Genomic DNA, 12,814 nt, shown 5'->3' with positions numbered 1-12,814 from the left:
CCTTTGTAATTATTGTACATGAATAAACGCTGTTTTCATTGGTTAATGTAATTATGAGTGCAATCTAGGAAGCCTGTCTTGTCTTTCTCCTTGCTGGCTCCCTATGAGAGACTGACACAGATACACACACACACAGAGAGCAGACGCACTCAGATACACACACAGAGAGAGAGCAGACGCACTCAGATACACACACACAGAGAGCAGACGCACTCAGATACACACACACAGAGCAGACGCACTCAGATATACACACACAGAGAGCAGACGCACTCAGATACACACACACAGAGAGCAGACACACTCAGATACACACACACAGAGCAGACATAGCAGACTCACTCACACACGGATACACACACAGCAGACTGACACACAGGGTTGCCACCACTCCGGCTTTTGGCCACGTATCTCCGGGCTACGGAGTAAACCTCCGGGTGGCGGCAGTGTCTTGCAGCGATGGTGTCTTCCCCTGCAACTCCCTCCGGCATCTCCCCCTGCAACTCCCTCCAATATGGCTGCGCGGCGTCAAATGACGTCTAGGCGCCATGAGGTGTCCCATTGTCATTGCAACACGGTGCCATTTGACGCTGCGCAACCATATTGGAGGGAGTTGCAGGGGGAGATGCCGGGAGGGAGTTGCAGGGGGAGATGCCGGGAGGGAGTTGCAGGGGGAGATGACGGGAGGGAGTTGCAGGGGGAGATGCCGGGAGGGAGTTGCAGGGGGAGATGCCGGGAGGGAGTTGCAGGGGGAGATGCCGGGAGGGAGTTGCAGGGGGAGATGCCGGGAGGGAGTTGCAGGGGGAGATGCCGGGAGGGAGTTGCAGGGGGAGATGCCGGGAGGGAGTTGCAGGGGGAGATGCCGGGAGGGAGTTGCAGGGGGAGATGCCGGGAGGGAGTTGCAGGGGGAGATGCCGGGAGGGAGTTGCAGGGGGAGATGCCGGGAGGGAGTTGCAGGGGGAGATGCCGGGAGGGAGTTGCAGGGGGAGATGCCGGGAGGGAGTTGCAGGGGGAGATGCCGGGAGGGAGTTGCAGGGGGAGATGACGGGAGGGAGTTGCAGGGGGAGATGCCGGGAGGGAGCTGCAGGGGGAGATGCCGGGAGGGAGCTGCAGGGGGAGATGCCGGGAGGGAGCTGCAGGGGGAGATGCCGGGAGGGAGCTGCAGGGGGAGATGCCGGGAGGGAGCTGCAGGGGGGAGATGCCGGGAGGGAGCTGCAGGGGGAGATGCCGGGAGGGAGCTTGCAGGGGGAGATGCCGGGAGGGAGCTGCAGGGGGAGATGCCGGGAGGGAGCTGCAGGGGGAGATGCCGGGAGGGAGCTGCAGGGGGAGATGCCGGGAGGGAGCTGCAGGGGGAGATGCCGGGAGGGAGCTGCAGGGGGAGATGCCGGGAGGGAGTTGCAGGGGGAGATGACGGGAGGGAGTTGCAGGGGGAGATGACGGGAGGGAGTTGCAGGGGGAGATGCCGGGAGGGAGTTGCAGGGGGAGATGCCGGGAGGGAGTTGCAGGGGGAGATGCCGGGAGGGAGTTGCAGGGGGAGATGCCGGGAGGGAGTTGCAGGGGGAGATGACGGGAGGGAGTTGCAGGGGGAGATGCCGGGAGGAGTTGCAGGGGGAGATGCCGGGAGGGAGTTGCAGGGGGAGATGCCGGAGGGAGTTGCAGGGGGAGATGACGGGAGGGAGTTGCAGGGGGAGATGCCGGGAGGGAGTTGCAGGGGGAGATGCCGGGAGGGAGTTGCAGGGGGAGATGCCGGGAGGGAGTTGCAGGGGGAGATGCCGGGAGGGAGTTGCAGGGGGAGATGCCGGGAGGGAGTTGCAGGGGGAGATGCCGGGAGGGAGTTGCAGGGGGAGATGCCGGGAGGGAGTTGCAGGGGGAGATGCCGGGAGGGAGTTGCAGGGGGAGATGCCGGGAGGGAGTTGCAGGGGGAGATGCCGGGAGGGAGTTGCAGGGGGAGATGCCGGGAGGGAGTTGCAGGGGGAGATGCCGGGAGGGAGTTGCAGGGGGAGATGCCGGGAGGGAGTTGCAGGGGGAGATGCCGGGAGGGAGTTGCAGGGGGAGATGCCGGGAGGGAGTTGCAGGGGGAGATGCCGGGAGGGAGTTGCAGGGGGAGATGCCGGGAGGGAGTTGCAGGGGGAGATGAGGGAGGGAGTTGCAGGGGGAGATGCCGGGAGGGAGTTGCAGGGGGAGATGCCGGGAGGGAGTTGCAGGGGGAGATGCCGGGAGGGAGTTGCAGGGGGAGATGCCGGGAGGGAGTTGCAGGGGGAGATGCCGGGAGGGAGTTGCAGGGGGAGATGCCGGGAGGGAGTTGCAGGGGGAGATGCCGGGAGGGAGTTGCAGGGGGAGATGCCGGGAGGGAGTTGCAGGGGGAGATGCCGGGAGGGAGTTGCAGGGGGAGATGCCGGGAGGAGTTGCAGGGGGAGATGCCGGGAGGGAGTTGCAGGGGGAGATGCCGGGAGGGAGTTGCAGGGGGAGATGCCGGGAGGGAGTTGCAGGGGGAGATGCCGGGAGGGAGTTGCAGGGGGAGATGCCGGGAGGGAGTTGCAGGGGGAGATGCCGGGAGGGAGTTGCAGGGGGAGATGCCGGGAGGGAGTTGCAGGGGGAGATGCCGGGAGGGAGTTGCAGGGGGAGATGCCGGGAGGGAGTTGCAGGGGGAGATGCCGGGAGGGAGTTGCAGGGGGAGATGCCGGGAGGGAGTTGCAGGGGGAGATGACGGGAGGGAGTTGCAGGGGGAGATGACGGGAGGGAGTTGCAGGGGGAGATGACGGGAGGGAGTTGCAGGGGGAGATGACGGGAGGGAGTTGCAGGGGGAGATGCCGGGAGGGAGTTGCAGGGGGAGATGCCGGGAGGGAGTTGCAGGGGGAGATGCCGGGAGGGAGTTGCAGGGGGAGATGCCGGGAGGGAGTTGCAGGGGGAGATGCCGGGAGGGAGTTGCAGGGGGAGATGCCGGGAGGGAGTTGCAGGGGGAGATGACGGGAGGGAGTTGCAGGGGGAGATGCCGGGAGGGAGTTGCAGGGGGAGATGACGGGAGGGAGTTGCAGGGGGAGATGCCGGGAGGGAGTTGCAGGGGGAGATGCCGGGAGGGAGTTGCAGGGGGAGATGCCGGGAGGGAGTTGCAGGGGGAGATGCCGGGAGGGAGTTGCAGGGGGAGATGCCGGGAGGGAGTTGCAGGGGGAGATGCCGGGAGGGAGTTGCAGGGGGAGATGCCGGGAGGGAGTTGCAGGGGGAGATGCCGGGAGGGAGTTGCAGGGGGAGATGACGGGAGGGAGTTGCAGGGGGAGATGACGGGAGGGAGTTGCAGGGGGAGATGCCGGGAGGGAGTTGCAGGGGGAGATGCCGGGAGGGAGCTGCAGGGGGAGATGCCGGGAGGGAGCTGCAGGGGGAGATGCCGGGAGGGAGCTGCAGGGGGAGATGCCGGGAGGGAGTTGCAGGGGGAGATGACGGGAGGGAGTTGCAGGGGGAGATGACGGGAGGGAGTTGCAGGGGGAGATGCCGGGAGGGAGTTGCAGGGGGAGATGACGGGAGGGAGTTGCAGGGGGAGATGCCGGGAGGGAGTTGCAGGGGGAGATGCCGGGAGGGAGTTGCAGGGGGAGATGCCGGGAGGGGAGTTGCAGGGGGAGATGCCGGGAGGGAGTTGCAGGGGGAGATGCCGGGAGGGAGTTGCAGGGGGAGATGCCGGGAGGGAGTTGCAGGGGGAGATGCCGGGAGGGAGTTGCAGGGGGAGATGCCGGGAGGGAGTTGCAGGGGGAGATGCCGGGAGGAGTTGCAGGGGGAGATGCCGGGAGGGAGTTGCAGGGGGAGATGCGGAGGGAGCTGCAGGGGGAGATGCCGGAGGGAGCTGCAGGGGGAGATGCCGGGAGGGAGCTGCAGGGGGAGATGCCGGGAGGGAGTTGCAGGGGGAGATGACGGAGGGAGTTGCAGGGGGAGATGCCGGGAGGGAGTTGCAGGGGGAGATGACGGGAGGGAGTTGCAGGGGGAGATGCCGGGAGGGAGTTGCAGGGGGAGATGCCGGGAGGGAGTTGCAGGGGGAGATGCCGGGAGGGAGTTGCAGGGGGAGATGCCGGGAGGGAGTTGCAGGGGGAGATGCCGGGAGGGAGTTGCAGGGGGAGATGCCGGGAGGGAGTTGCAGGGGGAGATGCCGGGAGGGAGTTGCAGGGGGAGATGCCGGGAGGGAGTTGCAGGGGGAGATGCCGGGAGGGAGTTGCAGGGGGAGATGCCGGGAGGGAGTTGCAGGGGGAGATGCCGGGAGGGAGTTGCAGGGGGAGATGCCGGGAGGGAGTTGCAGGGGGAGATGCCGGGAGGGAGTTGCAGGGGGAGATGCCGGGGAGGGAGTTGCAGGGGGAGATGCCGGGAGGGAGTTGCAGGGGGAGATGCCGGGAGGGAGTTGCAGGGGGAGATGCCGGGAGGGAGTTGCAGGGGGAGATGCCGGGAGGGAGTTGCAGGGGGAGATGCCGGGAGGGAGTTGCAGGGGGAGATGCCGGGAGGGAGCTGCAGGGGGAGATGCCGGGAGGGAGCTGCAGGGGGAGATGCCGGGAGGGAGCTGCAGGGGGAGATGCCGGGAGGGAGTTGCAGGGGGAGATGCCGGGAGGGAGTTGCAGGGGGAGATGCCGGGAGGGAGTTGCAGGGGGAGATGCCGGGAGGGAGTTGCAGGGGGAGATGCCGGGAGGGAGTTGCAGGGGGAGATGCCGGGAGGGAGTTGCAGGGGAGATGCCGGGAGGGAGTTGCAGGGGGAGATGCCGGGAGGGAGTTGCAGGGGGAGATGACGGGAGGGAGTTGCAGGGGGAGATGCCGGGAGGGAGTTGCAGGGGGAGATGACGGGAGGGAGTTGCAGGGGGAGATGCCGGGAGGGAGTTGCAGGGGGAGATGACGGGAGGGAGTTGCAGGGGGAGATGCCGGGAGGGAGTTGCAGGGGGAGATGCCGGGAGGGAGTTGCAGGGGGAGATGCCGGGAGGGAGTTGCAGGGGGAGATGACGGGAGGGAGTTGCAGGGGGAGATGCCGGGAGGGAGTTGCAGGGGGAGATGACGGGAGGGAGTTGCAGGGGGAGATGCCGGGAGGGAGTTGCAGGGGAGATGCCGGGAGGGAGTTGCAGGGGGAGATGCCGGGAGGGAGTTGCAGGGGGAGATGCCGGGAGGGAGTTGCAGGGGGAGATGCCGGGAGGGAGTTGCAGGGGGAGATGCCGGGAGGGAGTTGCAGGGGGAGATGCGGGAGGGAGCTGCAGGGGGAGATGCCGGGAGGGAGCTGCAGGGGGAGATGCCGGGAGGGAGCTGCAGGGGGAGATGCCGGGAGGGAGCTGCAGGGGGAGATGCCGGGAGGGAGCTGCAGGGGGAGATGCGGGAGGGAGCTGCAGGGGGAGATGACGGGAGGGAGTTGCAGGGGGAGATGCCGGAGGGAGTTGCAGGGGGAGATGCCGGGAGGGAGTTGCAGGGGGAGATGCCGGGAGGGAGTTGCAGGGGGAGATGCCGGGAGGGAGTTGCAGGGGGAGATGCCGGGAGGGAGTTGCAGGGGGAGATGCCGGGAGGGAGTTGCAGGGGAGATGCCGGGAGGGAGTTGCAGGGGGAGATGCCGGGAGGGAGTTGCAGGGGGAGATGCCGGGAGGGAGTTGCAGGGGGAGATGCCGGGAGGGAGTTGCAGGGGGAGATGCCGGGAGGGAGTTGCAGGGGGAGATGCCGGAGGGAGTTGCAGGGGGAGATGACGGGAGGGAGTTGCAGGGGGAGATGACGGGAGGGAGTTGCAGGGGGAGATGCCGGGAGGGAGTTGCAGGGGGAGATGCCGGGAGGGAGTTGCAGGGGGAGATGCCGGGAGGGAGTTGCAGGGGGAGATGCCGGGAGGGAGTTGCAGGGGGAGATGCCGGGAGGGAGTTGCAGGGGGAGATGACGGGAGGGAGTTGCAGGGGGAGATGCCGGGAGGGAGTTGCAGGGGGAGATGCCGGGAGGGAGTTGCAGGGGGGAGATGACGGGAGGGAGTTGCAGGGGGAGATGACGGGAGGGAGTTGCAGGGGGAGATGACGGGAGGGAGTTGCAGGGGGAGATGACGGGAGGGAGTTGCAGGGGGAGATGACGGGAGGGAGTTGCAGGGGAGATGCCGGGAGGGAGTTGCAGGGGGAGATGCCGGGAGGGGAGTTGCAGGGGGAGATGCCGGGAGGGAGTTGCAGGGGGAGATGCCGGGAGGGAGTTGCAGGGGGAGATGCCGGGAGGGAGTTGCAGGGGGAGATGCCGGGAGGGAGTTGCAGGGGGAGATGCCGGGAGGGAGTTGCAGGGGGAGATGCGGCCGGAGGGAGTTGCAGGGGGAGATGCCGGAGGGAGTTGCAGGGGGAGATGCCGGGAGGGAGTTGCAGGGGGAGATGCCGGGAGGGAGTTGCAGGGGGAGATGCCGGGAGGGAGTTGCAGGGGGAGATGCCGGGAGGGAGTTGCAGGGGGAGATGACGGGAGGGAGTTGCAGGGGGAGATGACGGAGGGAGTTGCAGGGGGAGATGCCGGGAGGGAGTTGCAGGGGGAGATGCCGGGAGGGAGTTGCAGGGGGAGATGCCGGGAGGGAGTTGCAGGGGGAGATGCCGGGAGGGAGTTGCAGGGGGAGATGCCGGGAGGGAGTTGCAGGGGGAGATGCCGGGAGGGAGTTGCAGGGGGAGATGCCGGGAGGGAGTTGCAGGGGAGATGCCGGGAGGGAGTTGCAGGGGGAGATGCCGGGAGGGAGTTGCAGGGGGAGATGCCGGAGGGAGTTGCAGGGGGAGATGCCGGGAGGGAGTTGCAGGGGGAGATGCCGGAGGGAGTTGCAGGGGGAGATGCCGGGAGGGAGTTGCAGGGGGAGATGCCGGGAGGGAGTTGCAGGGGGAGATGACGGGAGGGAGTTGCAGGGGAGATGCCGGGAGGGAGTTGCAGGGGGAGATGACGGGAGGGAGTTGCAGGGGGAGATGCCGGGAGGGAGTTGCAGGGGAGATGCCGGAGGGAGTTGCAGGGGGAGATGACGGGAGGGAGTTGCAGGGGAGATGCCGGGAGGGAGTTGCAGGGGGAGATGCCGGAGGGAGTTGCAGGGGGAGATGCCGGGAGGGAGTTGCAGGGGAGATGCGGGAGGGAGTTGCAGGGGGAGATGCCGGGAGGAGTTGCAGGGGGAGATGACGGGAGGGAGTTGCAGGGGGAGACGCCGCTGAAGGGAAGTGCAACATTACAAAAAAAATCTCCGGGTTGCCTTCAGTAAAAGGTGGAAACCCAAGATACACACACACACACACACACACACACACACAGTAGACTGACTCAGATACACACACACACACACAGCAGACTGACTCAGATACACACACACACACACACACACACACACAGCAGACTGACTCAGATACACACACACACACAGCAGACTGACTCAGATACACACACACACACACACAGCAGACTGACTCAGATACACACACAAAGCAGACTGACTCAGATACACACACAAAGCAGACTGACTCGGATATACACACACACACACACACAGCAGACTGACTCACATACACAGCAGACTGACTCAGATACACACACACAGCAGACTGACTCAGATACACACACACACACACAGCAGACTGACTCAGATACACACACACACAGCAGACTGACTCAGATACACATACACACACACACAGCAGACTGACTCAGATACACACACACACACACACACTGAGCAGACTGACTCAGATACACACACACACACACACACACAGCAGACTGACTCAGATACACACACACACAGCAGACTGTCTCTCCCTGTAGCTGCACTCACACAGACATTGGACATTCTGCCCACATTCCAAGAGTTCCGCTGGTCATTCCAGGACACCTGCCCAGCCCAAACTGGACCTGATGCCGGAGCCCGACCGAGCATATTTACCCAGGTAATGAAAATAAACATAAGCTAGTATCTTAAAAGTATAGAAAATGTAGCAAAGCAATCAAATGAAGAAACAAAGTGACCGACTCATTAAAATAATACCATTCCCATTAGATAAAGTCCATGCAAAATATTGCGATGAATAAAATTAAAAAGATATACCTTTCAACAGAGCCGCATGGTCTCCTCTCTCCTCTCGCGCACGGGGACAATTCTAAACGTACAGACAGGTTAATCTTTACACAGAGTGGCCTCAGACGCGCCCGGGGACTGCTAACCTGCAATACTTTGGCTCTCTATAACGTATCAGAATTCGGATCTTTGTAGTGAACAAAGTTCAGAGCGAGTGTTCGGGCAGCGAAAGAGTTAACCAACACACTCGATCGCGGGCTGACGCGATCCTAGGACAGCGCTAGATCCCGTGGGTTCATTGGCGGTGATTTCCAGCGGTCATTCGTTCCTCCTGGACAGCAGATGTGAGGAGGGTTATTCAGTTCTTTATCTAACTTTTTTTTGTGGTTGAAACGTGGTACTTTTTAAAAAAATTCTTTTATTATTATTTGCACACCAAAAGTACCACCAGGTTTTGTATTTTTACACCAAGAGTATGACTACTTTTTAAAGCAGCAAACCTGGGAAAATAAATATTTGTATATAATTGGAACCAGGAGTCACCTCCTACTTTCTAATAACTTTATTTCACATCGCGCTTTTCTCCAGTGGGGGACACAGCGCGTCACAATATAGCGCCTGGTACGCAGCACATAGGAATGTTACAGGCACAGTCCCTGCCCTGCAGAGCTTACACTCTGTTTTGGTGCCTGAGGCACAGGGAGATAAAGTGACTCGCCCAAGGTCACGCATAGCCGACACCGGGAAGGAACGAGGTTCCCTGCTTCACACTCAGCGTCATTGTTATCAGAGTGAGTGTCTGTACTCGCCTGTGCCGCTCCCATTTTCACCACAGTAGACTACTACCGCAAGTTGCCGAGATAATGACCCGTTACTTGCCGGCGTCCCTCATTATCAACCTACAGCCTTCAACCGATTAACGGTAAGACCCTGCGACGTTCGTCACATACAAGCAGGTACACTTTATTTGCTACAGGATGTCAGTTGGGATAGCGGCGCTTCCACCAAAGGAGGCTCAATAACGTACAATGTCCTAAAGGCAAAGATCTTCTCAATAAATAGGTGCAGGGAGAAGCCACTTGATAAAGACCATTGTGGTCGAAACGTTGTGTTAGCTTAATAAGTTCATTTGTTATTTTTCTAAATCCGTGTGCCCAGTCTTCCATCTTCCATCTCGTACTCTGGGATTGGGTGCAGCCTTTCGTTCATTGACGGGAGCACCGGTAATTGTATGACATTTTCTTGCTTTATTTGGTGTGCAGCACTTACCCATGTTCGCATCAGTGAGTAAAGACACTGACTGGCACTGAGTCTGAAGCAGGGGAACCTGGTTCAATTCCCGGTGTCGACTCCTTGTGACCTTGGGCAGTCACTTTATCTCCCTGTGCCTCAGGCACCAAAATCATAGATTGTAAGCTCTGCGGGGCAGGTACTGTGTCTGCAAAATGTCTCTGTAAAGCGCTACTAAAAACTAGCAGCGCTATACAAGAACATGCTATTATTAATTATGGATTTATTTGTATATACTTATATAGAAGTGCTATTAAATCTCTTATAACGCTCATTAGTCAGAAAGTCTCCCAGCTGCGTTAATTAGCTGAAGCTTCAGCAGCCACTAGCAGAAGTAGGTAGAGCTGCATTTAATAGGTACAATAGATAGTAAGCCCTCCGGGGCAGGGATTTCCTTTCCTATTATCTGATCTTGTTTGTTGTTCTTATTGCATTATAATTCCCTGTACTGTATGGTCTCTTTTGTAAAGCGCTGAGTACACTGTGGGGGCCATATAAAGATATACAATAGGAGTAGGGGGGGGGGGCGCAGGCAGTTGCAGAGGCCCCACGCTCTTCCCCCGGGCATTTAAATGAAATGCAGGGGATCGCATGCGGCTTCTGCAACGCTATACTTACCTTGACTCTGTCGGCATCACTCGTGTCCATGGCAACGCGGCATCAAATGACGCTGCGGGTCACGTGACGTCATTTAACGCCGCATATCAAGGTAAGGGGCGCGAGCACCAGCAAAGGGAAGGCAGGGGGGCACAGCTGCAAAAGTTAGCGCTCCCCTGCAATAGGTACATCCGAATTTAATAGGTACAGGACATTAAAAAAAACATAGGTACAGAAGAGGACCGAGGGCATGAAGAATACCTTCACTCATAGGTAGGTGTTTTGTGGCAATTAGCACTTGCATTTTCCTACAATCCCCATTGCATGTCAACCCCATATAGAAACCTAAACAATAATGTGAGTTTCTACGACAAAATACAGCTTGGAAATGACCTTTACACACACACATAATGATAATATATATAGTGAAGGGAATACACATGTATGCAGCTGTATTTATTGCAGGGCTCTCAGTCATTGGTGGATCATGCAAGTGATCATAGGATTCCCCCCGATCTCCCATTACAGGATCCTAATGGGGACAGGATCAGGAACAGCATGGGATAGAGAACTTACCAGTCATGCACTTTTAAGAGAATGTCCTCCGTGTGACGTCACCTCGCGCGGACCAATCCTGAATCAAGCACGGTCTTACCGGAAGTGACTACTGCAGTGAGGCGAAAGAGAAAGCTGCGTGGAAGGGCACGCCTGGGAGACTTCCGCCAGTAGCAGCTTGACGGCACGGGCGGCCATTTTGGTTGTGGGCAGAAGGTTAATTGGCCTAGTTGGTATTAGCAGGGGCAATGTGACAGTTGAATGTGGTGTAAACTAACAAACAATGAAACGCCAGAACCTTCAACTGTACCTATTTGCTGATGTCCTGTACCTGTTAAAAAACAGGTGTGCCCATTATTACCTGTGTGTAAGAACTAGGAGTTACACCACCTTCCTCCCATTGGTCGAAGTTCAGAAACTCCATTACAGCAGAATGGAGATCAATGATCAGTGGTTTATAGAGAATTGATCACTGCGTCTATTTTATGTGTCTCTCCATACATACAAAAAAATCCAGGCATACAAATGCTGCATTGGTGACATGATCTTTGCATATAAAACATTGGTTGTGTTAAGGGGCCTTCATAGATGCTGCTCACTTTCTTCTAAGCTCCAGTATCCCACATTACCAGAAGAACTAAAGTGTACCTATTTTCATGTGCCCAATGTTGGAAGGGTCTGAACACACAGGGGCCATTTTTATTTCCTAACCGTAACATTTTACCAGTAAAAAAAAAAAAACCCCCACAGCAAATGAACATGGTGTAGAATAATACATATACATAAATAAAATTATCGGTAGACTTTGTTGATCCACTGCTGGTAGAAGGCCTCCCCAATGACCACAACAACACACATACACATCAGAGCTATTCTTCTGGGGAGTAACCCCAAGCCAGGTCTATTCCTCAGCAATCGTACCCGGAGCTGCCATACAAACCTTGTATTACACCCCACTTAGTCCCTAACCAAGCTTTGACTTCTCTTTGTAGATGGATGTGGTTTTCTGTGCTGTTTAAGCTAATGCGCAATGCCACGTTCAGGTCTTTTGAATGCAGCCTTTGCAAGCCTTCTCTAGCATATATTCCATTGGTCTGTAGGACCGTTGGAATGTGTGAGATCTAGGCTGTAACCCCACTTAAGCTCTCTCTAGCTAGTCCAGCGTCGGTCTATCTGCACCAAAGTATTTGATGCGATCTGCTCCAGCAAGGCAGCTGCTGAAGCACAACAGACTCCTGTTCTGCCGCGAGTTCCCCCATGAAGTCCCCGGACCCCACATCACTGCATATCCAGAGTGTCGGGCCAGAAGCTTTAAAGTCGTAGCCCCCCATGTTCTTCTACCCCAGCCTGCCAGCAATCTTGAAGGCCTTAGAAAAGCAGATCATCATTTTTTCGACGGAGATCACAATGGAATCTCCGTGTGATCCACATCCAAGTTGAAAGTAATTACACCTATACACATCCATTGATTATAATACAACTCAACCTTTTTTGAGCAGGGGTAACCCTTACAGATTTTTTTTTTTTTTTTTTTTTTTTTTTTTAACTCTCTGGGCTCCCCCGCTATACAGACACACGCGACACACGCCACACACGCCACACACGCCACACACGCCACACACGCCACACACGCCACACACGCCACACACGCCACACACGCCACACACGCCACACACGCCACACACGCCACACACGCCACACACGCCACACACGCCGCCACACACGCCGCGACACACGCCACACACGCCGCGACACACGCCACACACGCCACACACGCCACACACGCCGCGACACACGCCACACACGCCACACACGCCACACACGCCGCGACACACGCGACACACGCGACACACGCGACACACGCCACACACGCCACACACGCCACACACGCCACACACGCGACACACGCCACGCCACACACGCGACACACGACACACACGCCACACGCCACGACACACACGCCACACACGCCACACACGCGACACGCGACACGCGACACACGCCGCGACACACGCCGCGACACACGCCGCGACACACGCCGCGACACACGCCGCGACACACGCCGCGACACACGCCGCGACACACGCGACACGCCACACACGCGACACACGCGCCACGACACACGCGACACACGCGCCACACGCCACGACACACGCGACACACGCGACACACGCCACACGCCACACACGCGACACGCCACACACGACACACGCGACACACGCGACACACGCGACACACGCGACACACGCGACACACGCGACACACGCGACACACGCGCCACACGCGACACGCCACACACGACACACGCGCCACACGCGACACACGCGACACACGCGACACACGCGACACACGCCACACACGCCACACACGCCACACACA

The 12,814-nt window shown here is 59.1% G+C and overlaps 1 protein-coding gene across 1 annotated transcript in view; it reads right to left on the bottom strand.

Moving 5' to 3' along the window:
- The window catches only part of SERHL2 (serine hydrolase like 2), a 67,573-nt gene extending 57,027 nt beyond the window's left edge, over positions 1-10,546 (bottom strand). The window contains exon 1 of the mRNA XM_075573943.1: positions 10,457-10,546. Within this exon, the coding sequence (XP_075430058.1) occupies positions 10,457-10,463 (7 nt within the window). The 5' untranslated portion in view covers positions 10,464-10,546. The remainder of the gene's footprint in view (positions 1-10,456) is intronic.
- Between the last annotated feature and the right edge of the window lie 2,268 nt (positions 10,547-12,814).

The sequence above is a fragment of the Ascaphus truei genome, chromosome 17 (assembly GCF_040206685.1).
Source record: "Ascaphus truei isolate aAscTru1 chromosome 17, aAscTru1.hap1, whole genome shotgun sequence".
Taxonomy (NCBI): Eukaryota; Metazoa; Chordata; class Amphibia; order Anura; family Ascaphidae; genus Ascaphus; species Ascaphus truei.
The sequence above is the reverse complement of the archived record's forward strand: the minus strand, read 5'-3'. Positions and strand labels throughout refer to the sequence as shown.